Raw genomic sequence first — 23,473 nt, forward strand, 5'->3', positions numbered from 1 at the left:
ACATTTCTTTTTGCTAACGTTGTCACCCTCGTTCTGTCTCCTTTGTTATTATTAAAAGCTTGGTATCCTGCCAGTTTCTCTGGGCCCCCTGTTTCCTGCACCGCTATAGCGAGAGGTGGGTTTTCTAATTGTTTAAGATGCTGCTGTAGCACTGGCCTTTTCTCATAAAACCTCTGCAATTCCATTGCCAGATTTGATTGTTAATATTCTTCGTTCTGACCATCTTGAAGCTGAAGTATTGCTGCCACCCTTTGTTGGCTGCCAATTCCACCTTTATTAGGCTAATATTCCCTGCCTGTTTTTGCATCCCTTCATTTATCTTTTGAATCTGTGCATTTATTTGTGCATTCATTTGTTTCATAAAATCTGTGAAGTTTGGAAAATGGCTTCACAAAGCTCAGAGTGTGTTCACAATCTTGTGACCCTACTGTGGAATACTGCGCTACTTGATATACAGAGACAAATGGAAGACGACACACGAATGAAGCGCATGAATGAATTTTGCGCTTCATTCGTGTGTCGTCTTCCATTTGTCTCTGTATATCAAGTAGCGCAGTATTCCACAGAATGATCAACCAACTGGCCCCCGTGTTTGCATTATTGTGACCCTAATTTCCAGGTCTTGCGAAGATCCCGTGTGATTGTTTTTGCGTTTTGCCGGCGGCGGTTTTATAGGTCTCATGTCCTGGTCACTATTAGCTCCCGCCTCGTTTCCTGCTACTGTTCCTGCTACAGCTGTGGATTGTTGCGTCTGTGCTTGTGCCTGCGTTCGATTCTGCTGTTTTTCAAGTCTACGTATGGTTTCGTGTTGTTTTTCTAATATCTTTTGCATTTCCTCAATTTGCTTCATTAACCTATCTATTTTCTCATCCTGATTATTCCCCTTACCTGGTTGTGACCCTTCTGCGAAGCTGATGCTTTTCTCTCCCGGCGTCTTGTATCTTCCCCATGGGTTGCTGGTTTGCTTGGGGTTGGCTCCGTCCTCGGTCTTCTTCTTGACGATGTATGGCGTACGGTAGATTGAATTGCATTTGCTGTCTCCTAGGATGTGTCCCTTGCCGCACATCTGGCATACTGGTTCGCACCTGTGGTCATCCGGTGGGTTTTCCGTTCCGCATCCCCTACATTTAATGTTCTTCGATCCGGGCATACGCCCGCTCTGTGTCCCATTCTTCCGCATGCATAACATACCTCGTACTTCTTCTTGTACAGCCAGCATTTTACTGGAACTCCCCCGAAAATGATCAATTTTGGAACCTCTTCCTGGGCGAAAATTATCATCACAACCTTAGATTCTTTCCCTAGTCTTCTGACTCCGTAGATTTCCGAATTATCGTCTCTCTTCAGTGTTATCATCATATCTTCTTCCGTGCAGAATAACGGGACGTGGTATATCACTCCCTTGCCGCATTTCTCCGGTGTTGCGGGATGCGCCATAACCTCCGCGTCGTCCCCCTTGACCTTCAGTTTCTTCAGGCTCAGATATTTCAATCTTCGGCTTTCACTTGTCGTTGCTATAAGAATCCTCTGTTGCTTCAGGTTTGGCGAGACAAAGTCCTTGTCTCCTTCCTCTTTCGGATTTATACCCGCCGCCAGCTTGATTATGTCACCCAACGCCAGCGTTCCGTGCGTCATGAGCTTCGCCAGGCCTCCACGCGGCCTTATAATAATCTTTTCCGCTCCGATTAGAATCCGAATGTACTGTATCTCCACCGAGTTCACGGCCATCTTCATTCCCTTCTGCTTGGTGAGCACTTTCTCCTTTTCTTCTTGTCGACGCGCTTCCTTCAAGCGCATATTAAGAGCCTTATAGTTGACGAACCACTGATTTGGCACCTCGAGTTCCTGGGGTTTTATACACTCTCCTTCTACGACGATTTCCATTTTAATATTGTGGCTCCAGGTGTTGCGCGCACTTCGCTTGCGCAGCGGAACTGGCTGCTGCCGGCTCACTATGCTTCGTTAGGCTTAGCGTCCCCCGTAGTTGGAAACTACAATCTTTCCAAAAAAGGCGGAAAAAGGTTCACTTGCCCGGAAACTTGGTGTCTTCGTGATCCTCGTGACTTCCGCAGTTCAATACATCAGATTCGAGGTCGATGGCACAATTTATCGCTTCCCCCCTCTCAAGACGGGACACCTCCCGAGACGTAAAACAAAAATAACGCGGGATAAGGACGGAACTGGTATTGCTGCTGGTGGGGCGTATGCTTGGAGGTATCCGCCGAGCTTGGGTAGCCGTAGTACCTGGTAGGTCAAGTGTTTCTATGTGGAATGGCCGTGGTAAGCGCGGAGATCGCCCACGTTGACTGGTCCGGTTTTTCGACCACCCTGCACATGGCGAATAAAGTGAGAAAGCCGAGACACGCGCTTTGTTATCGTGTAAGGGCCAGTCCACCGTGGAGCGAGAGAAGCCGCAAACCCTTTTGCTGCATCACTTAGTGGGTGCGTGCAGCGAGGGACTTTGTTGCCGACTGTGAACTCCAAAGGTCGCCTTCCCTTGTTGTACTAGTTGCAGTGTTCCAGGCGGGAAAGGTCCAAGTTCTCCCTTGCCTCCTTCAGAGTCTCGGCAAAGCGGCTGGAAAGATCATGCGTGAATTTATAATGGCTATGGCCCGGTAAATAAGAGCCATTCAGAGCATGCTCAACAGGAAACCTGAGCTCACGACCAAGGAGAATGGCCGCTGGCGTAAAACCTGTTGACCAGTTTACCGTGGTTCTTGTGGCGCAGGGCATCTCCCGGATACGAGCGTTCCAGACCTTGGGCCGCTCCTTGAATGTCACCATTATAGTATTGAGATTTCGATTCACTCGCTCTGTAATGTGTGCTTGAGTGTGGTAGGGCGTAGTCTTTTTGTGCTGCATGCCAAGAACTTTGCAGGTGCCACTGAATATTCTACCGGGGAAATACGTGGCATTATCAGTGATAAACTGTGCTGGAAAACCAAAACGGGTGAATTTTTCTAGTAGCTTATCCCAAATTACTTTAGCCTACTCAGGGGATACAATTCTACCCATTTCGAGAAATGATCAGTGATTACCAACAAGTAGCGATTCCCTTTCACTGATCTGGGATATGGACACATTATGTCGCAGGCTACGATTTCCCATGGGTATCGGCTCTCTACAGGTTGCATGAGGCCCAGTGGTTTCCCTCCTCTCGGCTTCGCAGTCTGGCAGGTATGACAAGTGCGGACGTATGTCAGAACATCCCTTCTCATGCGGGGCCGTGTTGCGACGCGATACAAGTTGTCATATGTTTTTTGCCATCGCTGTGGCCTGCGAGGCGTGTATCGTGAAAGTACTCTAGAAAATGCTTACGGAGGCCCTTAGGAACGACCACACGAAATGCGGGCTCGCCACTCTCGGTGTCCGCAGCAGGTATATACCGCAGAAGCAAGCCATCTTCTGCTTTCTCGTAGCTGTCATAGCTTCCGTTAGGCGCCCGGCTCCCTGCAGGGTTGGCGCTGTTCAGGCTTTGACATATCTGGTTGCACTGGTCGTCTGAGAGCTGAGCGTCGAGCAGCTGTTGACGGGATACCAGTGTGCCCCAGGTGTCTGCAGGAGCTGTCACAGCATGGATCGCGGGTGCTCGCTGGCCCTCACCAGGAAGTGGGGCTCGGGACAGGGCATCGGCCACTTTGTTGAAAGTGCCTCTTCTGTATTCTACACTGTAATTATACTTTTGCATAGCGAGTGACCAGCGGGCTAGACGGCCAGCTGGGTTTTGCATCCTTGAAAGCCTCAATAGATCCTGGTGGTCGGTCTGAATAGTGAACTAAGCGCCATCCAGATACATGTCAAATTTATTTAGTGCAAACACAATCGCGAGACACTCTTTCTCTGTCACACTATAGTTACTTTCCGGTCCCGTAAGTGTATGACTAGCAAACGCCAATTGGCAAAGCTTTCCTTGATGTTCTTAAAGCAATACTGCACCAATTCCGTACTCACTTGCATCCGTTTGTACTGTGAATGGATGGTTAATGCCTGGAAGCCGCAGACGTGCAGTATCCGTGATGGCTGCAGACAGTGAACGGAATGATCCCTGCTCTGCTTTTGCCCATGACCAGCGGGCACCCTTCCGGAGGAGCTGATGGAGGGGTCGCGCTACGTCAGCGCAGTTCGGGATGAAGTGGCGGTAGAATTCCACCATGCCCAAGAAACTCTGGAGACTCCTTATGTTGGTTGGTGGTGGCAGCTGCAGAATGGCCTGAAGCTTCTCTTCATCCGGGTGAATTCTGTGCCCTGTTCCACAATGAAACCAAGAAGGTTAATTGTGTTTGTTACCAACTGAACCTTGCCGGGGTTAATGGTGATGCCCGCATTCTGCATTCGTCGAAGGACATTTGTTAGATGAAGGAGATGCTCTTCTAAGCTTTCTGAAAACACTACGACGCCATCCATGTAGGCCATAGTGTAGTTAAATTTAGCGTCTCCCAGCACAATATCCATTACATGTTGAAAAGTAGCAGGTGAATTGCACACACCTAAAGGCAATCGCACAAATTCAAACAGTCTCCGATAACAAGTGAAAGCCGTTTTCTCAATGCCACAGCGGTCAATCGGGATTTGCAGAAAACCCCTACTGTAGTCAAGAGTTGTAAAAAAATTTGCTGACCCAAGTGAGTAATATGACAGTCAACTGACGGGAAAGGGTAAGAGTCACGCACTGTCACAGCGTTCAGACATCGATAAACGACACACAACCGTGCTCTGCCATCTTTCTTAGGCGCGAGAACAACAGGGAACGCCCAAGGGCTTTTTGATGGTCTCACCGCACCGGTAGCCACCGTTTCGTCGAGGGCCCCGTCCAGCAGCGCTCGCTTGTGGACACTCGAGGGCCTCGGATTGAATCGGATAGGACGAGCATCGCCGGTGTCGATACTGTGAGTTAGTATGTTGGCCTTCTCCGGGGCCTCCGTGAACATTGCTGCAAAGGGCCTGAGCGCTGTCTCGATTCTGTATTTTTCCGCTGGTGACCCCGTGGAGGAATTCAAAACAGAATACCACTTCCTGTGATATTGGCCAAATGGCCGTTCGTAGCAAGCAACTGTGATTGTGGCTCAGCGGCCTTGGTCTTGAACTGAAATGCTTCTGTACCGGTGCCGTATCGGTAGGCGCCCTTACTGAGATCCATTACGATTCTTGCCTTCACTATGAAGTTACGGCCTAGTATGACTGGCTAGGATAGTCCGGGGAGGTGTAAGAAATGCTGTCTGATTTTTCGACCATTTATAGTAATTGTTAAGCAGGCTGCTGAGGTTGCGGGTATTGTGTGAGTCGACGCCATACGAAGGTTAGTGTTTACACTCCGCAACCGGGCATGCTTGATCTCAGGAATTCTTTACCTGATCACCGAAGACTGATACTGTAGACCCTGTGTCTTAAAGGGCTGGAAGTTACAGTTCGGCCATTTTGAGCAAGACTAGCGGGGTCTTTTCTGGTTGGCTTTCCTCAAAAGACGTTGACGGTACTGCACGACTGCACTCACCGAGAGTTTGTAGGGTTTCTCGGGGTCTGCCTCATGCATAGCAGGTGGTGACGATGGTACCTGCGTCGATGGCACTTGGGTCAATTCAAGGAGGACAGGTAGTGACTGGGTCAGCTCTCCCGGCGGTTGGCCACATCTGTGGGGGCTGGCAGCTGGATGCTGCGATGACCAAAGCACCCTGCGTTGTCCTGAATCTGCGAATCGGAGGACAAATTGCGCCCGAGAGTGACACCCACGTCTCACCTGATGGCGACATCGTTTCATCCGAAGGCGACATTATGACACCCGGTGATGACATTATTGCATCCGAAGGTGAATCCCACGTTGCACCCGGTGGCAAGACCCACGTTGCACCCGAAGGCGACATTGTGGCACCCGGTGGCCGCACCCACGTTGCACCCGTAGGTGACATCCCCGCTGCACCCGTGGGTGACATCCCCGCTGCACCCGTGGGTGACATCCACGCTGCACCCGAAGGTGACAGTGTTGCACCCGAAGGTGATACCGTCGCACCCGAAGGTGATACTGTCGCACCCGAAGGTGATATTGTCGCACCCGAAGGTGATGCCGTTGCACCCGAAGGTGATGCCGTTGCACCCGAAGGTGACGCCGTTGCACCAGAAGGTGGCATCGTGCACCCGTAGGTGCATGGTAGACGGCAGTTCCTGCAAGTGGTGTCCGTGATTTGCGTGTTCTGACTTTCGATGGCCCAACTGCTGCCACACAAGGGGTCCCAGCACCTGCGTATGGCAAGACATGGGGCCCCGTCTGACCTGCCACCCCATGCAATCGGCTCGTCACCTGAGGAGGCGCATCCGGGCTTGTGACCCCGTGCAAGTTGCCAGCCCCCATACGGCAGCCTGGCGTCCTCAGGCGGCGTGCTGCCGATGATCCAGGTCACGCACAGGACGGCTCAAGGCAGGTCTCCGCCGGGGGAGGTGGTTTGTACTGGAGCTCCGCCAGGAAAGCTGCCTCGATGCGGGATGCTTCTCTAGCCATGTCGTCGAAGCCCGCCAGCTAGCGACGCCGGAGATATGGCTGCTACATTCGATGGCACCGATGTATGGCATGAGCCACCGTCTCTGGCTCCGGAGCTGCAGGATCTGCCCGCTCATGCAGCTCTTGAAAACTGCGCAAAAGCTCTAGCAAACCCTCGTTTTCGCCTTACGTCCTGGTGCAAAGCTCGTCCTTCATACGGATGACATAGTCAGGCGGCAAAAACTCTTCTCGAAAACGGCCTATAAAATTCTGCTTTGTTGTGAACGGCCGCTGTCTACGCCTCCAGGTTACTGCGGAACCTACCAAAGCTACACACACGTGACCAGAGCGCTGTCCGAAATTACCATTGTCATCTGGTAATCGTTGATTTCATAAAGAAAATCGCAAACAGATTTCTTGTCGGCGTATCCTTCAAACCTTGTCCCGGCCAAATTCAGCTGCAGCTGATTATCGCGATACAAGGGAGTGGGCGTTAACGAAACTGGCTTCATATCATTTCTCTGAAATGTGCGTTTGATTCAAGTAGCTCGGACAGTAGGCCAAAAATTCCGCTACCAAAGTCCGACGGTTCGTTCTTCCTGTTTCCTGATTGCTCATGTCCGGAACCCGCTTCTGTGGGAGGCCGAACTGTCTCTGTTAACTTGCACCCGGTAAGTCTGACATCGCTACGCACGAAACTGCATGAACCTCAAATTGCGACACTCGCGGGTCAAGCCAAAGCTCGGGCGGAAGTCACGTTGGGCGCCAAATGAAGGGTCCGCCTTCTAGAATACGGGTCCACGAGCCATGGTCTCGCCCGACGAGTGAAAAACCAAGTCCTTTTTGAAAACACCGGTTCATTCCGGATCAACAGAAAACTATTAAATAAAAAAGAAACAGCATTGGGCAAAATGCGCCGAAAACACGCCTTCGAAGTGCGCGACAATGGACTATGAAGAATAAAACGGAACATAGGTCAGGGCTTCACCTCGGCAACACAAATCACACTGCGGCGCGAATAGGGCGAGTAATAGGGCCAGAGTGTTGACGACGATACAAAAGCATTGCGTCTCGCGCGGCAGCACTCACGCTAACACTACTAAGGCATTCTTGTAGGCACCGCTTCCGTCTTCGTCTGGCAGGACCCCGCTCCGTCGTCCGTGTATATCCCGCCGGCCTGGAACGCTCCCTGGCCGCCCTTCGCTGGCCGGTCGCCCGGCAAAAAAGCCTCGAGCCATGCTTCCGACGCGCTTATCTACCCTCGGTCTTGCGCCGATAACATGCCGCCCCCGCTCCAGGCAGCTCGCTCATGCGTACTCGCGCTGCCCGGGCAAACACCAACACAAATAGGAAAAAGCGCGCGCGGTTTGAAACACTAAAAGGGGGCCCCACAGCGCTAGTCTTTTTAATTAATCGTGCGAAACGGACCAGTTCATCTTTCTGCCTCGAAAGAGCTGAAATCTCTCCTCCGAGTTCTCCGAAAGGGCAATGCCAACAGTAAAATGGAGATTACAAGTTCACATTCCGGCTCCAGGTGTTTGGTATTTAGGGCGTAAAGAACGGCTCGTAGATACGCAGTTAGCAGCATCGGTGAAATAATGTGCTCTTTCTTGGAACCCTTCACGATTGACATCTTATGACTTTTATGACGCACGCAAATAGTCGATGTGCTTTCTCACTATTTCTCGTTCTATGATATTTTAAGTCCTTCACCTTAGTCTATTAGAGCACGACCTATTAGTTTCTGTGTCATACCTTCACCTATGGCAATACATTTTCATGTCGGTACCCTTCACGAAGGTTTGCCTGCTGCCCTGGTTGACTCAGCGATGTTCTTGGCGATCACCAGGCATGCAGCGGACAGTGATTTTCATGTTCTTGATGTCGTTTTACGTAGGTAATGCTGGCCATATTCCACACGTTCGGTCCTCCAAAGACCATGACTGGTGCGTTTCAAGGGCGTCAGTATCGGTCGAGCTGTCACCACATTACTTTGATCCTACCTATCACTTTTTCCTTCAAATTACTGGTAAATAAAGTCGCTTAGCTGAGTACCACGCCTCGTTAGGTGCTTCTGCAGAGTGTTTCCTTGACTCCGAGAGAGTAGTACATTCAGGATAAAAGACTGAAATGTATACGCTCAACAAAGTAGTGTCGCTCGCGCGTTTAATCGGGTAAATGTAAATTTTATCCATCAGGGCAGAGGCGCAGTTTTCATCAACGTAATTAGAACTCCCGTTACAGTGAATGTCTACCGCTACAGATGACAGTGCTTTCCTGAAAACGTTTTCCTACTATCGAACTCCGTTATTTTTAAGGACTTTTCAAATCTTGTCCAACAGAGCACGTGGTATATTTTTTGTTCACATTAAGTTATTGTCTTCGGTGAATACGAGCATGCTTCGAGCAGCTTGTTCTCCTAAATGCGCACCGGACATCGGCGCGATCCGCGAAGCGCTTGTCGATGCACTTGTTTGGCGTCTCCAGCTGCGATGATCGAGACAGCGAAATGCGCTGCATATGGCAAATTGCTTTGTCAACAAGATGTTTCGCTGCTTTTGGCCCTGAGCTTACACACTGCTGCGGTTGCAGGTGGTGATGGGCGGCGGGAGGAAAATGTTCCGGAGCACACCCGACGAGGAGGGCAAAGCTGGCATTCGAAAGGACGGCAAGGACCTGATTAAAGACTGGATGGACGCCAGGTCAAAGCTGGGAAACGCCAGCTACGTGTGGAACCGGCAGCAGCTGCTCAACGTCAGGCCAGAAAGGACTGACTTCTTACTAGGTGCGTTTTCACGTCGCTGCTGAGTTGTGCTTGTAGAGGTGGCTGTCGGGCAGCTCTGTGGCCCAGATTATGACGATCAGACGCTTAATGCCGAAGCACCAATCCGGAGTAAAATCCCGACCAAACCTTGTCTTGCTCGCATAGCAACTGTCCAAGCAGCTTTGCATGTAGCAACGCTGCGGCGCTTCTGTCGCCGCCGCGCAGCGTTGCTGTGACAGCAGCGTTGCGATTCGCAGTGGGAACTGCGAATCGCAAAATGCAGCTTGCTGTAAAATAAAATTTATTTGATGAGATATGCGTTTTCTTCATCGAAATAAAGCAAGCTAGCCGACGGAAGAGAAAAAATGTACAACGCCGATTTCGCATGATATTAGGAATTTAGTCAAACTTGCCGGCATTCTTAAGGTTCAGCAAGTGGGACAGGTGGAGCAGGTGGAAACAAAACTGGCAGAACGCTTCTCTAGGGGCTGTGGTTTAGTGGCGATTCCCAGGAACTTGTTACTACATGCACCCAGAGCAATTTGTATGCTACACGAAATCTGGCAAGAGGCAAAAAGCCAACGAACATAGCCTGATGCCGTATTTATTGGGGTTACTAAGTTCATCAGTAATGGGGCGACAACAGAGCATACAATGGGAACAGAAAGAACAGGAAACAATGTAGCAGTTATAGATGACAGCAGGGCGTGTTGGCGCTCTGTTTGAATGCATATTTCCTGTCTATTCGTTTCTGCCCAGTGATTTTTTGAACCACAAAGGCAGCGACCAACTTCTTCGTCCTCGGGCGATGCATGCCAGTGGCTATAACGACGAAGACGACGAAGATTGGCACACTACATATTATACTTCTACTTTACTTGAGAAAAAAAAGGACAAAAAGCATTTATAACAAAAACTTAAAACCGACAGCGTGGTAATGAAACAAGCATTTTTATTCATGCATGCAACAACTGCGAGGCTTTTGCTGGGCATAAAAATAAAAGACGTGCAAGCATATTGTACAGGAAGTAAACTTTGATTGTTTTTGAAGAACTGGCAGACAAGGAGACCGTCCCATTATTTCAATTAACGGAGCATATGGCGGTTTAAGAGGTCACAAACTTGCCATGATAGTAACTGCGTATCATAGTTGGTCCTGAGTTCGGTTTTCCAAAAATGAACGTGTTTGACAGAGTATATTTGTTGTATGTAGAAAGAAAGCGTTATCGTCAGCATGAAATTCACAGAAGGTGTGACAACAGTTGGTCATAGAGGGTCCCTATTGGCATTATTCCGTTTTGTTCGAAGTGAACTAAAATGAGCCCTATTTTAATAAGTTTGCAATAAATTTTAAACACTTTTTCTGTATGAGATGGTGTTTATCAAGATTAGTTCTGGTTGTCACGTCCCATATGAATATGAGTAAGTAATATTGCATTCTAGAGTAAAGACAGCTATAGTTGGTTTTTAACATCTGCAGGAAGTAAACACGAAATCTATTTAGCTTGATGTGGCGTTCAGGGAACATTTTCATGAAAAGTTATACGGGAAATGGGATCTGAATACTATGTTGTCATCACGTGGCACCTGTGGCACCACTTGATCTGGGGTGGACATAGGGTGGCCGCATTCTTGGGTGGCATCACGTGACATAGGATAAACCTCATGGTGGCCGCAATTATGGGTGACATCATGTTACGTAGCATGGGCCCTAACGTGACCGCCATCTTCGGTGGCTAGGCTGGCAATCTGGTGAACACTGCTTCGGACTTCGGACAAGAAATATTAACTCAAGCCCTTAGTAGTCACGTGACAAGCCCGGACAAACTTGCCAAAAATGAGAACTGGTAACGCTATTAAAAGAAGGGCCCATCTCTGCTTGATCTACCGTGGGCGCGAGCGCGCGCTGTCAATATTTCATGGCAGAGATTGATGTGTCAGGCCTCGTGTTTTGCGCCATGTGAGGCAAATGGCTTTGTGGATGGGGTTGATATCAAGGCTACTGCAGATAGCGGACAAAAGCAACTTGTCATCATAAGAGATCTAATTTTGTTAGTTATACACTATGAACATAATAACTTCTACTTGAGGATCGAAGCAGGCCACGCGAGAGCCGCCGCAAGACTTTGGTTAGTAGACTGACTTCATCACACAGCAACAATTGTACCGAACCTCAGCTTCCCTGAATGGCAGCATTGTCGCGTTTGAAACTATCTTGCAAGACCAAAGACCACTTGCAATCGGTTTCCAGCAGTTTTACAGCGCTAAAGCTGTCATCAGGTGGCCAGGGCTGCGTAACCGACCCGGTTACGCGCGCGAAAACTGACCGTACAGCACCACTAGGAGAACCGACCTTTGCAGGAGCTTGGCGCACCGTTCCATATACTGAATGTTCCGCTGAACTGGAGTTCGATGTTAGAGAAAAAGACTCCTGAATATTTAGGTGGGATTTTCAAGGGGATATTCTTAGAATTGAATATGTTGCAGAATTCAATATATCCTGGATTGCCTGTAATGCGAAATTCAGCTGCAGCTTGACGAAATGCTTCTCCTCCCTGCCGTAGTGTTTAGCAGTGCGGGCACTTAAATTACCCGCACCCTCGCTTTTCTGTCGCCTTTGCGTTAATCCAGTTCCGTGAAAAGGGAACTTGTAGGTCATCCTTGTTTTTCCGATGTCATGCGGACAGTCTGCGGCACTGAAAGGCCGCCTTTCCGAAAATTTAGGCACGCGATAGCTCGGTCACTGGGTGTCTCGTACGGTTAAAAAAACACAAGAGGTGGCTTAGATGGTGAATCGGTGTAATATGCATTGCGCAGCAAAAGCCTATACTTCCTTCGGCCAATGACTTCTTTTGGTTAGCGCGACGTTCTGGCTATCTTCGTTGCACTTCCTGACCCGACACTTTAGCAAGCGTAACCACACACTGCGCAGATAACCGCGATGTCATGCCTACCGTCCGGCGCCGTTTGCTTCCGCTGTACACCTGAGAGTGTCGTGTGTATGAACGAGGGGTGCAGCCATGCTTGCACTCCTGCCTTTGCGCCCATATTCTCGTTGCTTGCCTGTTGCTCCATGGATTTCGCATCGAGTGTCTGATGGGGAGCCATACTCGCAGACACGCCGTTCTCCCTACACAACTGTAGAATACACAAAAGTGTGCTTGGCTGCTTTCGTTCCGCGGCCGCCTTTCTCATATGACAGCTCCTTCTACCTACCGCACTTCGGATGGGTGTGGCTACAAATTATGATGTCTGTTTTTCATTAGCTTTTTTACTGTTAGACGACTTTCTCACGCAGACCACGATAAAGGGGGACGGGATCCGGATGAAGTGCTTCGTATTTGCCGTCACGTCTTTTTCACCGTTTTTGAGCACAGCTAGGGAAGCGGTGTAAAATCAACAGGACCATTTTAACACAACTGCACCATGTGCAGTGGCTGTGCAATGTATCTCCTTTAGCAGGCCACGTTTTAAATTCGACCAGTGACTCTGTGCTGAGTAGCAGAATGCCAAATTATCTGCTACATGACTTTTCAAGGAATGTTCCATGCTAAACAATATGGCGCACTTCTGAACTACTCGAGCTGCATCATGTGCTGTTCAATACTGCTCGTTGCATTTCATAGAAATGCACCCGCTGCAGCGGCTTCTTTATCTGATCGACTCAGCTGCATCGGTGAGTGCTCTTGCAGGCCTGTTCGACAGTGACCACGTGCCCTTCGTGATCGAGCGCAGTGACCCCCAAAGTACCAAACCCACGTTGCCTGAAATGACCAGAATGGCCGTGGAGCTACTCAACAGGGCACCGAATGGATTTGTGCTCCTCGTCGAAGGTACGCTTACGCCAGTTGCGCCAGCTTCTCTGCCACCATCTTTGTAAGCCTTCGTATGCATTATTGTGGGCATTGAGCAGTGCCCGTATGTATGCATTTTGCAGCACAATCCTCTGAACACTCATTACGTTCTCACGGCGAGAATGTTGATTATAACTGTTTAATTTCCGTTGGTAATCTATGGTGGAATCTTAATTAGGTGCTTAGGAAACTAGCCTTATCGGAAGCACAGCACAGGTCCTCGACACAGGCCTGTTTTGGAAAACGGTAAGGTGGTACGTACGTTTTGTGCCATTGTCGGAGAGATGTCCTAAGTAACGCTTAAGACAGGCGCCTGCAGCATCTTGTGTAGTCATCACCAAGCTAACACTAGTGACTAGTCATGGGTGGCGACCTTTAGCTTCGTTGACCTTGCTGGAGGTGTTACCTAAAATCGTCTGTCGTCAGAGTTCAGTAGGCACCTTCCAAGTAAGTGGCCGCACAGAGAAGCCAGTATCTTTATTTATTCGGTTCCCAACCGGCGCCCCGAGCACTCGTGGCTGTGTACAGGCGAGTAAATGGGTCTCCCTTCTTTCCCTGAACACATCGGGCATTTCTTATTCTCCTATATACCTTGAACAGCCTGTCGCTTTCAAGTAGTGATTCCGCGTTTTTTTAAATGTCTCATGGCCTGCCCACACGTGCGCTTTTAACACAATGTTCGCGGCTTGTTTTTCAGTACCACAAGCGGCGCGCAGAGGTGGTAGTCTATCAGTCGACTTTAATTTCTCGCTTTTGAAAGCAGAGATAAAAAGTCAAGTTTTCCAATTAGCTTTTTGTCGAAGAAGTGCTGTGCCGGCTGGCACGCGCCTCTCTGCTACCGCGTGCACGAGCTACGCTGACTGCGCCGCCACCCTTGCGCGTCGGTATAGTACCGCTGCGCCATTAAACGAGCGCTAGCGTCGCGGACCCAGCTTGGCATTGGTTTTTCTACACGGGTGGCTTCCTCGCAGGTGCTCGTATTGACATGGCACACCACAAGAGCCAGGGCGGGTCGGCGCTGGAAGAGGCACTGGAGTTCGACCAGGCCGTGAACGAGACACGGCTTCTGCTGGATCCGGAAGATTCGTTGCTCGTCGTGACAGCCGACCACTCGCACACGTTCACCATGGGCGGCTACCCCGAGCGGGGCACCAACATACTGGGTATGCCCATCCAAGGCCAAAAGACGTCCGTTCTTCTTGGGTACATGCTAGGGGGGCGGCAGTTATCTGTACTGGACAGCAATGCAGCTAGTCTGTATTCATCGCTTACGTCCTTTGTGCGGGCCAAACAAGTGACCGGCGGCGCTTTTCGATCTAGCTGCAATTGAGCCATAGCTTTGTCAGTCAGCACGCGTGCTTGCACTCAAATGCATTTAATAAGCCGCCATGCCTTGCTACACTACATAGGTATACTTTCACACATTGCACTGCAGATTAGCACTTTTGCGCAACATATCTCAAGTGCATCCATGGCAGTGCTCTAGGTCCTCGTGCGTGTCGGATGTACTTGTAAAGGTTACGAAATGTGGCTGTGTGTCGAAAAGGCTCTAAACGTTCACTGCCTGTTTTCATTTTTAAGCTTCAGAAAGAGGTTAGAAGATTCGGCCTTTACAACCTGTTGAAGTGTATTTTGCGAACGTATATAAATAAATTTATATGACGTATAATCGCACTTTTGTGTACATTTAGTGCGCTGCTTTCGGCCCAGCGAAAATTGCGCAGTCTTCCGAGGTCATGACCACAGCCAACTAGACTATGCTAAACCTATGTGGGTAATCAGGAGCAGAAGACACACAAAACCTCAATGAGAGGTCATGTGCAGCTTGTAATGTGGTTTGGGAACATGGACGTCAGGCACCCGCCTCAAGAAGAAATAACCAAATCAAAGGGGTTCTCAATTCTTTCTAACTTCCGCTATCTGGAAGAGCCTCTGCCGCATGTTGCGTATCAAGCTTGTTTCCATCGTGAGTGAGCCCTACAGCAAAGGTGGGAAAAATAAAATTACGAGCAGCAGTGCATATGGTGAAAACAAAAATGCGTTAAAGGCTCCCTCCCGTGCCTCAGATGGCGGATACTCGTTCGTGTACGTACATGCGCTTCGCTACTGGGTTATCCTCTTGCCTTTTAATCTGTGCCTCTGTTTTTTAACGCGTACTAGTTACCACAAAGAAGAAAGACGCGTACAACACTTCATGGAAAACGACCCGACATAACCTAGCTGTACAAATCTGGCTGCGTGAGTAGCATTTGGCTCGGAATGGCCTAGCAGATTGGATTGCCCGTCCCATCTCTAACAAGAAGCCCTAGTTAGGAGCTCGTGCCAAAGCGGCCATGTCACGTGACATCGCACAACCCTTTGATCAATCAGTGTTCGGCCATGTCAGCTGCCAGAATCGTGTCTGGGAGTTTCCGCTCACATTGACGCGAACGTTTGCAATGCCAACGCTTTCCGGAGGACGTGTCAGTTAATGCTATTGCATTAAAATCGCTACAAATCGGACACAATGTGGTTCCTGCGCTGCGAGCAGCTATTTCCAACGTCCGGAAGGGGACGTACCGCAAGTCCAGAATGCCGCGTATATTTTCATTGTTCTCAGCCACGCGTCAAGTGGTAGCACAGAATGCTCTAAATATTTGCGGGAATTTCTCATTTTTTATCCAAGCTAAAACATATCCATATTTTTAGGTCCGGCTATCGCAAGCGCTGAGGCTGCATTTAGAACCGGTGCATGGGCTGGAATGTGTGGTGGGGCCTTGCAAGTGGCATGAACTTCGGCGCGAAAATATTTCTATGCGAGAGTAGTAACATCTTGAGTAACTTGAGCAATTAGAGCCTATGGAAAGCCACGAATCATTTTGCTCACTGGTGTTTCTCGAGCAGAAATCGGTACATCCAGACCAGACGCTGTTTTTGTTCCCAGACGTGCGCATGGCATCCCGTTCGAGCGCCATATGGCCTGCAGTTCAGGAGAGCATGCAGGCTGTAATCAGAGGTCGGTGTGTACCACGCCACTTCCTCAGTGTGGCATTGTCCTTCGTTCGCGGATGAAGACTTTTGCTGGCGTTTCTGTTTTATTTATTACCTTTTCCCCGTAGTTAAGCCTGCTTTTTTGCTGTTTCAGAGGTTTTTCAGGCATGGCAAAAAACAACAATTAAACAAGCTGGCAGCAGTAAATTTCGTTTAGCGGTGCCATTTTGTGGCGAGACTTCTCAGTTCGAGGCGTACATAAAGCAATCGTTTAATTGGTATCTCTGAGTGTCGACAAGATTTGAATGGCGCTGCACTTTAGAGCACGAAACGTGGCGCTGAAAGTCACTTCATATGTTGTCTGATTGACGCGCTGAAACGAAATCAGTCGATAGGCGACAGCCGCTCAGAGGAGCTCTGATATTCTGTGAAAGGAGGAAAATAGCATTGCACGGACAAGTTTCGACTTTCATCCGAACCTCGAGTTGGACTTATTTTCCCAGGATCCAAAGTTTCGGCTAGCAAATATATGTGCATCATTGATCAGAATTAAACATGGAGCTACAATGACAGGAAATGTTGCATATCACTACAGGCGGGAAAGCAATATATCTGAGTGTTAATTTACACCAGATAGCTTGCGTCACCAGCTTCCTGGTCATATTTCGTTGCAATAGGCGTGTACACTAGGCTACAAAGGGTAGGTGTACAGTGCGAATGACATCGCAAATGCTCGTTAAGGAGGAATGATTCGAAGCTTCTCCTCTTATGGTGTGTCGAACTGGTCCTCGTAGATATAATAACACTGTCATTACCAGAATGATCGTCTCACGCTTGGAATTTCTGTTTGCGACTGAACACTTATATTAGGATCGCCTCGGAGAGCTGAGATTTCGTTCCTCTGTTCGCTTTCATTTCATACAGGAGGTAATTATAAATATTAGAATGATCAAAGACAGTGTGAGGCTTGAGTGGATGTGCAGGCGCCAATGTTGCTTGGTGCTTCAGCTCTACGAGGAGTCGGATGTTTCACGATATCTCCGTATCGGACACGATGCAAATTTCCCTGCAAAAGGAAACGCAGTTCCGTGCTCATTGTGTGCCCTGAACTTGACTTGACGCACAGCAGCTCACAATACATTCGACGTGTCAACTGATTTCAAGCAAAGCGTATACAATCATTGCTTTATTGATGATGCATTTGGGTTGTCGGAAATAGAGCCGCCTCACTGAGCACTTAATCCTCCAAGGAAGGGAGATAACTGTGAAATTATATCCTTCCTCTTAAAAGGTTTAACGTTAGGCCAGTTGATGTTCTGATATCAAAACCATATTAAGCGATAGATTATGCAGCGTCGTTCGATCCAAAGTTGTCGACGTCGTAGTAGTAGCTATCGACGCCGTGTGTAGGAATAAATGGGGGCTGCGTAAAAATCGTATCATGCTAATGTGCGGTTGTAGGGATTGACGATTGATTGGTGTTTCATAAGCGATGATGGGCGAATGAAATCATTGTAATTAATTGATGAATCAAAGATGTAAAGAAATAAAAATTGAAAAAGAGGGGTTCTAAAGTGTCAGAATGCTCAGAAGGAAAAGCCAATGCCCAATTAAGGTATTTAAGAAAATGTAGTGCGTATTTGATCAAATAATTGATTGAATTGAAGTGGGCTCCGGCGAGGGGGCTGCGCAGCTGTCCTTGGCTGTGACGTCACGCACATGCGCAGAACTAGGCTATATGGAGCCACGTGAAGCTGCGGTCTGACACGAGTAGTGAAGCTTTCGCTTCAATACAATCTCAAATCCAAACGTTGCAGGCTAGTTTGTTGCTTATTTGGATTAAGCAGAGCGAAGGGCAAAAACACAGCGCTCACTGTCAACTGTAATCACGAGCTCTCAGTTAGTTCTATGGTAAAATTCAAACTGGAAGCCGTAGATTTGAACGACGTTAAAACTTCATTAGTGACCTCTTGTGGGTTGTCATTAGGATTCGTTTTTAAGAGGATAAGAAAATCATCTACCTATCTGAAAACTCTCGCGATGCTAAAGCTGCAAAAGTGAAGAAACACTGTTCGTGTGTATGAAAGGCTGTTGCATTATACTCTTAGCAGTGTCTCCCGGCGCTGCACCGAACGCAAACAGCGCGTTCAGCTGACCGTGCACATGCGCTTGAACCAAGAATGGTTAAAACGCATTAAGTTTCAAGATGCGGCGTCCGGGCTTGCCGGTGACGTCATCCACCGGCAGGGTATGAGCGAAAAAGTTATAAAAATAAAGAAAAGAGAAAAGCATCGTCTGCGTGAAACGCTGTCGTCTCATGCCCTCAATGGTGGAGCTTGTGTCCCTCTAATTTTTTATTTAGCGCAAAACGACAGAACAGCTGGCCTATTAGTTTCGCTGAGACGGATGTCAATTATGATAAAACAGCGCAGCTAAGACACGAACGTGGAAGGAAACACGGCACAAGCGCAACTTTCAACATTGTTTATTGGAAGGCCTGTCAGTATATACATGCGGCGTGAAAACATTTTGGCTGTTGTTGGACCAATGGCCGTCCCCAGTAGAATTGCGGAAGCGCTCTTCTCGTTGTCTCCGCTGCGCGCTCGGCTTTTCTCTTGTCTGGCTTTCTTCGATCTGCTGCCTTTTGCCAGCCTGCAACGTCTGGATCCGATGAATTACTGAGATTTGCTTGCCTAAGGCGCCGAGTCTGATCGGCTCAACCCCATAGCTGACTACTCCGGTACCGGCACGATGCCACTCGGGAGAGCAATGAAGTCACTGCGCATATGCGGCGCGGCAATCGCAGCGGCGGTGGCACCTTGAGTCACCCGCGTAGCGGAGGAGTCGGCGGTGGCCCCCATTGTTTGCCTCTTGTCGGCGTTCATTGCAGTGCTACATATAATTGGTTTACAGGAACGGAAACGCGCAGTAAGTGTCACACCTTCTCCGGCAAGTGTGTTTGGACGGTACACCATCGCTCCTGTCGCGTGGCGTTCCTTAGATGCGTACAAGTCTCCTCCGGAATGCTCCGGATAGCGCCCCAGACTGCAGCGCTCAGTTTGGCCCCATCGGCCTCCGCGTTCGGAGGGCCGCCCCTCTCTACGGAAAGCGAGCTGCGTTCTTCACACCTTTCCTTCTAGCCTCCCTACCATAGTGTAGGGCTACGGAGTAATTTCGACCACCTGGGGATCTTTAACGCGCACAAACATCGCACAGCACCCGGACGCCTCTTCGTTTCGCGTCCATCGGGAGGCAGCCGCCGGCGGTCGAGTTCAAGCCCGGGAAGCGTATTTGGGTTTGCTTGGTACGGTGGTATGATGACCAGGCAGTTGAAAGCTTCTATGAAGATGTAGAATCGGCAATGCGAAAAGTAAAGACGCAGTATACTGCACTAATGGGCGACTTCAATGCCAAGGTAGAGAAAAAGCAGGCAGGAGACCAGGTAGTAGGTGACTATGACATTGGTTCTAGGAATAGCAGGGGGGAGTTACTAGTTGAGTTTGCAGAGCGCAGTAACTTAAGAATCATGAATACCTTCTTCAGCAAACGGAAGAACCGGAAGTGGACATGGAAAAATCCTAACGGGGAGACTAAAAATGAAATTGACTTCATACTGTGTTCAACCCCAGCCATTATACAAGATGTAGAGGTAATCGGAAAAGTGCGATGCAGTGACCACAGGATAGTGAGGTCCCGAATTAGCCTAAATCTGAAGAAGGAACGCAACAGATTAGTAAGAAAGAAACCTATCAACGAATTAGCGGTGAGCGGGAGGGCAGAAGAGTTCAGGATCTCGCTACAGAACAGATATTCAGCTGTAACTGAGGATAGCGACATTACCCTAGAAGCAATGAACAATAATTTCAGAGATATCATTACTGAGTGCGCTGTAGAAGTAGGCGGTAGGCTAGATAGAGAGGGTACCGGTAAGCTGTCTAAGGAGACGAAAGATTTGATTAAGAAACGCCAGAGTATGAAAGCTTCCAATCTAACAGACCAGACAGAATTGGCAGAGATATCAAAGCTAATCAATAAGCGCAAGGTGGCCGATATAAGGAAGTATAACATGGAGAAAATTGAGCATGCTGTAAAGAACGGAGGAAGCCTTAAGGCGGTAAGAAAGAAATTGGGCTTAGGCAAAAACCAGATGTATGCGATTACTGCGAAGTTACTGACATTCTAGTGGAAATTAGGAAAAAGAAATGGGCATGGGCTGGTCATGTGCGAAGAGAGGATAACAGATGGTCGCTTAGGGTAACAAACTAGATTCCAAGGGAAGGAAAGCGTAGCAGGGGGAGGCAGAAAGTTAGGGGGGCGGATGAGGTTAAGAAGTTCGCAGGGGTCAAGTGGATGCAGCTAGCACAGAAGAGGGCTAATTGGAGAAATATGGGAGAGGCCTTCGCCCTGCAGTGGGCATAGTGAGGCTGATGATGATGATGATGATGATGGTACGGTGGCTCCGCAAGAGACGAAACGACAGAAGAGACGAAGAAAAAGGGGTGTTCCTACTAGCATCTACCGCCCCCAGGAGCCGAGCGGCCTAGCGATTCGCGGCACATTGCTTTTTCAATGTGCGTCATGTTGGTCGCGGCACTACCTTGAGAGCCTATAATAATAATAATCAATATCAATCAATCAATCCTTATTTAATGTGCGCAGGAACAACCATGTGGTCTTCATGCTGCAGCACAAATAAAAAAAAGAAACAAAAATGAAAATGCACAAACATGTTTACACACACAAATAATAATAATAATAATAATAATAATAATAATAATAATAATAATAATAATAATAACAATAATAATAATAGGCAGCGCAAGCGGTTCAGGTGTCCAGAGAAATGTATGACAGATACTGCGCCTTTCCCTTCCTTTGAACCAATTAATAATAAAAATTTATGAATAATATTATTCGAATTATAATAATAATAATAATAATAATAATAATAATAATAATAATAATAATAATAATAATAATAATAATAATAATAATAATTCGAATAATATTATTCATAAATTTTTATTATTAATTGGTTCAAAGGAAGGGAAAGGCGCAGTATCTGTCATACATTTCTCTGGACACCTGAACCGCTTGCGCTGCCTATTATTATTATTATTATTATTATTATTATTATTATTATTATTATTATTATTATTATTATTATTATTATTATTATTATTGAATATTTTACTAGAAAAACTGTACCTTCTGGACTTCCGAGGTCCTTTTTATGCTGTTCTAAAGAATTTCTTATGCGGACGTTCACAAGTGGTCAGAATTAACAGCCAAATGGAGCAAAGTCGAAAGCTCCCTGTAAAAGCGGGTGTACCACAGGGATCCATTCTAACTCCATTGCTCTTTAATATATTTACAAATGATCTGACCTCAGTAACATCCAAGTGCTTGATTTTTCAGTACGCTGACGACACAGTTCTGCTCACGAAGCATAAACTATGAGACGGCAGTGAATGTTTTGCAGGAAAACAATAATTATGTCATGAAATGGTTTTTCGATAATGGAATCTCAGTAAACATAAACAAAACGAAAATGATATGTTTCAGAAATCCTTTAAGGACACTACGTATAGATAAGTATTCTCGCGTGATCATGATTCCCTCCCCTGTTGTTGCAAGCCAATAGAATATGTTACCTCGGTCAAATATCTCGGTGTTTTTGACAGCAGCTTATCTTGGCATGACCACTTGGCATATCTGTGTGCTAAGCTACTATTGTGACCGTGCATGGACCGCGCTTGCGCGCACTATTGTGCGCCTGTGGGCATGGTATTGATATGTGCTGTTGGTGCAAGGGCTGTAAGTGAGCCTGTTCCCATGAACCTTTTTGTGTGAGCATGCTTTGCTTTGTCGTGACCCTGCAACTGCCAAATTGGCCCTGTCAAGGAAACGTCAAGAAAAATACAAAGAAACGACGCCCTGTGAGAAATAGCCGAAAGTGCTTTTGTTCAACTGCTCACCCTTCCCGTCGAGAGGCGCTATTGTCAAGTGAGGAATGCCTATTGTCCAAAGGAGACGATCGGAGTGACACGTCCGCTGACGTACAGGAGAAGAAAGGAGCATGAGGATTACGGCCATTAGAGGATCTGCCGTGAATGCAGTTGCAATTGCCGGAAAGGAACAATGCTGGGAGCAGTATTCCTGGCACGCACGTACACTTGGGTTTCTGAGAAGGAAGTCCACTTGCGGATCTTTGCAGAATCAAAATTTACTTCCTCGCCATTCCCAAGCTCTACCCGACAAGTGACCATGCCCGACGAAACAATACTGGACCAGTCAGTGCATCAGACCATCAGTACAGTGATTAGATTGATTGGTTGCCGATATCTGAGGGGTGTGCCCTGGAACTTATTGGTCAGCATCTTCAGAGAGGGGCTGGACATAGGGGGATTTAAGGACGTTGCAGAGCACGAAATGACGCTCTGAGCCCTGGGTATAATGGCTCATCCAGACGCTTCTCGCTATGAACTCTTAACGCTTGCCATTTTGCTGATATACCCTTTTTTCATGTAAATAAGTTTTTTCAAAGTGCCATTAAACCTGCTTGTATATATTTTACCAACTTCGAAGATTCAATCCTTCATCAACCCGGAGACTCTGCATGCTACCAAGTGAAGGCCGGGTCGACTTAGTCCCAGCGTCACGACACTACGGAAAGTTACGTGGTTACTCTTCAATATGAAGTCTTTGGCGCCGATGTCAGTAAAAAAAAAACTAATTCATGCACTCGCGTACAGTGTTCTCAGATACGGCATAACTACATTTGGGCCATGTCCTTCACGCTGGCATTGCCGTATTGATAGTGTATTAAAAAACATGTTTAAGAGCATTGCGTACAATTGTCACATAGCATCAGGCACGGACGTCTTTCAGTTCCTAGGCCTTCCGTCAATTCATTCTCTTTTTGTGCAGACAGTTGTTCACCGGCATTTTTGGAATTCTGACTTTTTAATTATTAATACTCCTGAACGGAAGTTAAGGAAAACATTGCGTTATTATATACCACGGAGTGCAACTAGATACGGGAAAGCAAGGCGCTGTGCTTATGTACCTGAAATCTTTAATGAGTTACCGGATGAAATTTTTGCGGTAACTTCTATGCGTAACCTAAAGATGCATCTGAAAGCCCCCTGTTGATCTTTGCATTCTTTTGTCAGACTTAAGTTATGCCTACAAATATATTGGTTAATTCGTTTATTTTTATATTGACGTCTACTCTGGGTTAAGAGTTGAATTTCTCAATACTCATGCTGTTAACCTTTTTCCACTTTTTTTTTTTGCGCTCGCTTGGGTGTAACGAGAAGCGTTGCTATATCGCCTTTTTGGTAGTCTTGGCCGTAACTGCCGGGCCCAGTCCCTCAAGCCTCTTGTTGGCTTTGACGGACCTGAACCATATTG

General features: G+C 47.7%; 1 protein-coding gene across 2 annotated transcripts in view; it reads left to right on the plus strand.

Annotated features, from left to right (window-relative positions):
* Window positions 1-23,473, plus strand: part of LOC146201299 (alkaline phosphatase-like) — a 157,172-nt gene that overhangs the window by 131,181 nt on the left and 2,518 nt on the right. For both annotated transcript variants that reach the window (XM_084595752.1, XM_084595754.1), the window contains exons 4-6: window positions 9,062-9,254; window positions 12,926-13,066; window positions 14,059-14,250. In XM_084595752.1, the coding sequence (XP_084451878.1) occupies window positions 9,062-9,254; window positions 12,926-13,066; window positions 14,059-14,250 (526 nt within the window). The remainder of the gene's footprint in view (window positions 1-9,061; window positions 9,255-12,925; window positions 13,067-14,058; window positions 14,251-23,473) is intronic.

This window comes from Amblyomma maculatum, chromosome 2 (assembly GCF_055883805.1).
Source record: "Amblyomma maculatum isolate TAMU_Amacu chromosome 2, ASM5588380v1, whole genome shotgun sequence".
Classification (NCBI taxonomy): domain Eukaryota; kingdom Metazoa; phylum Arthropoda; class Arachnida; order Ixodida; family Ixodidae; genus Amblyomma; species Amblyomma maculatum.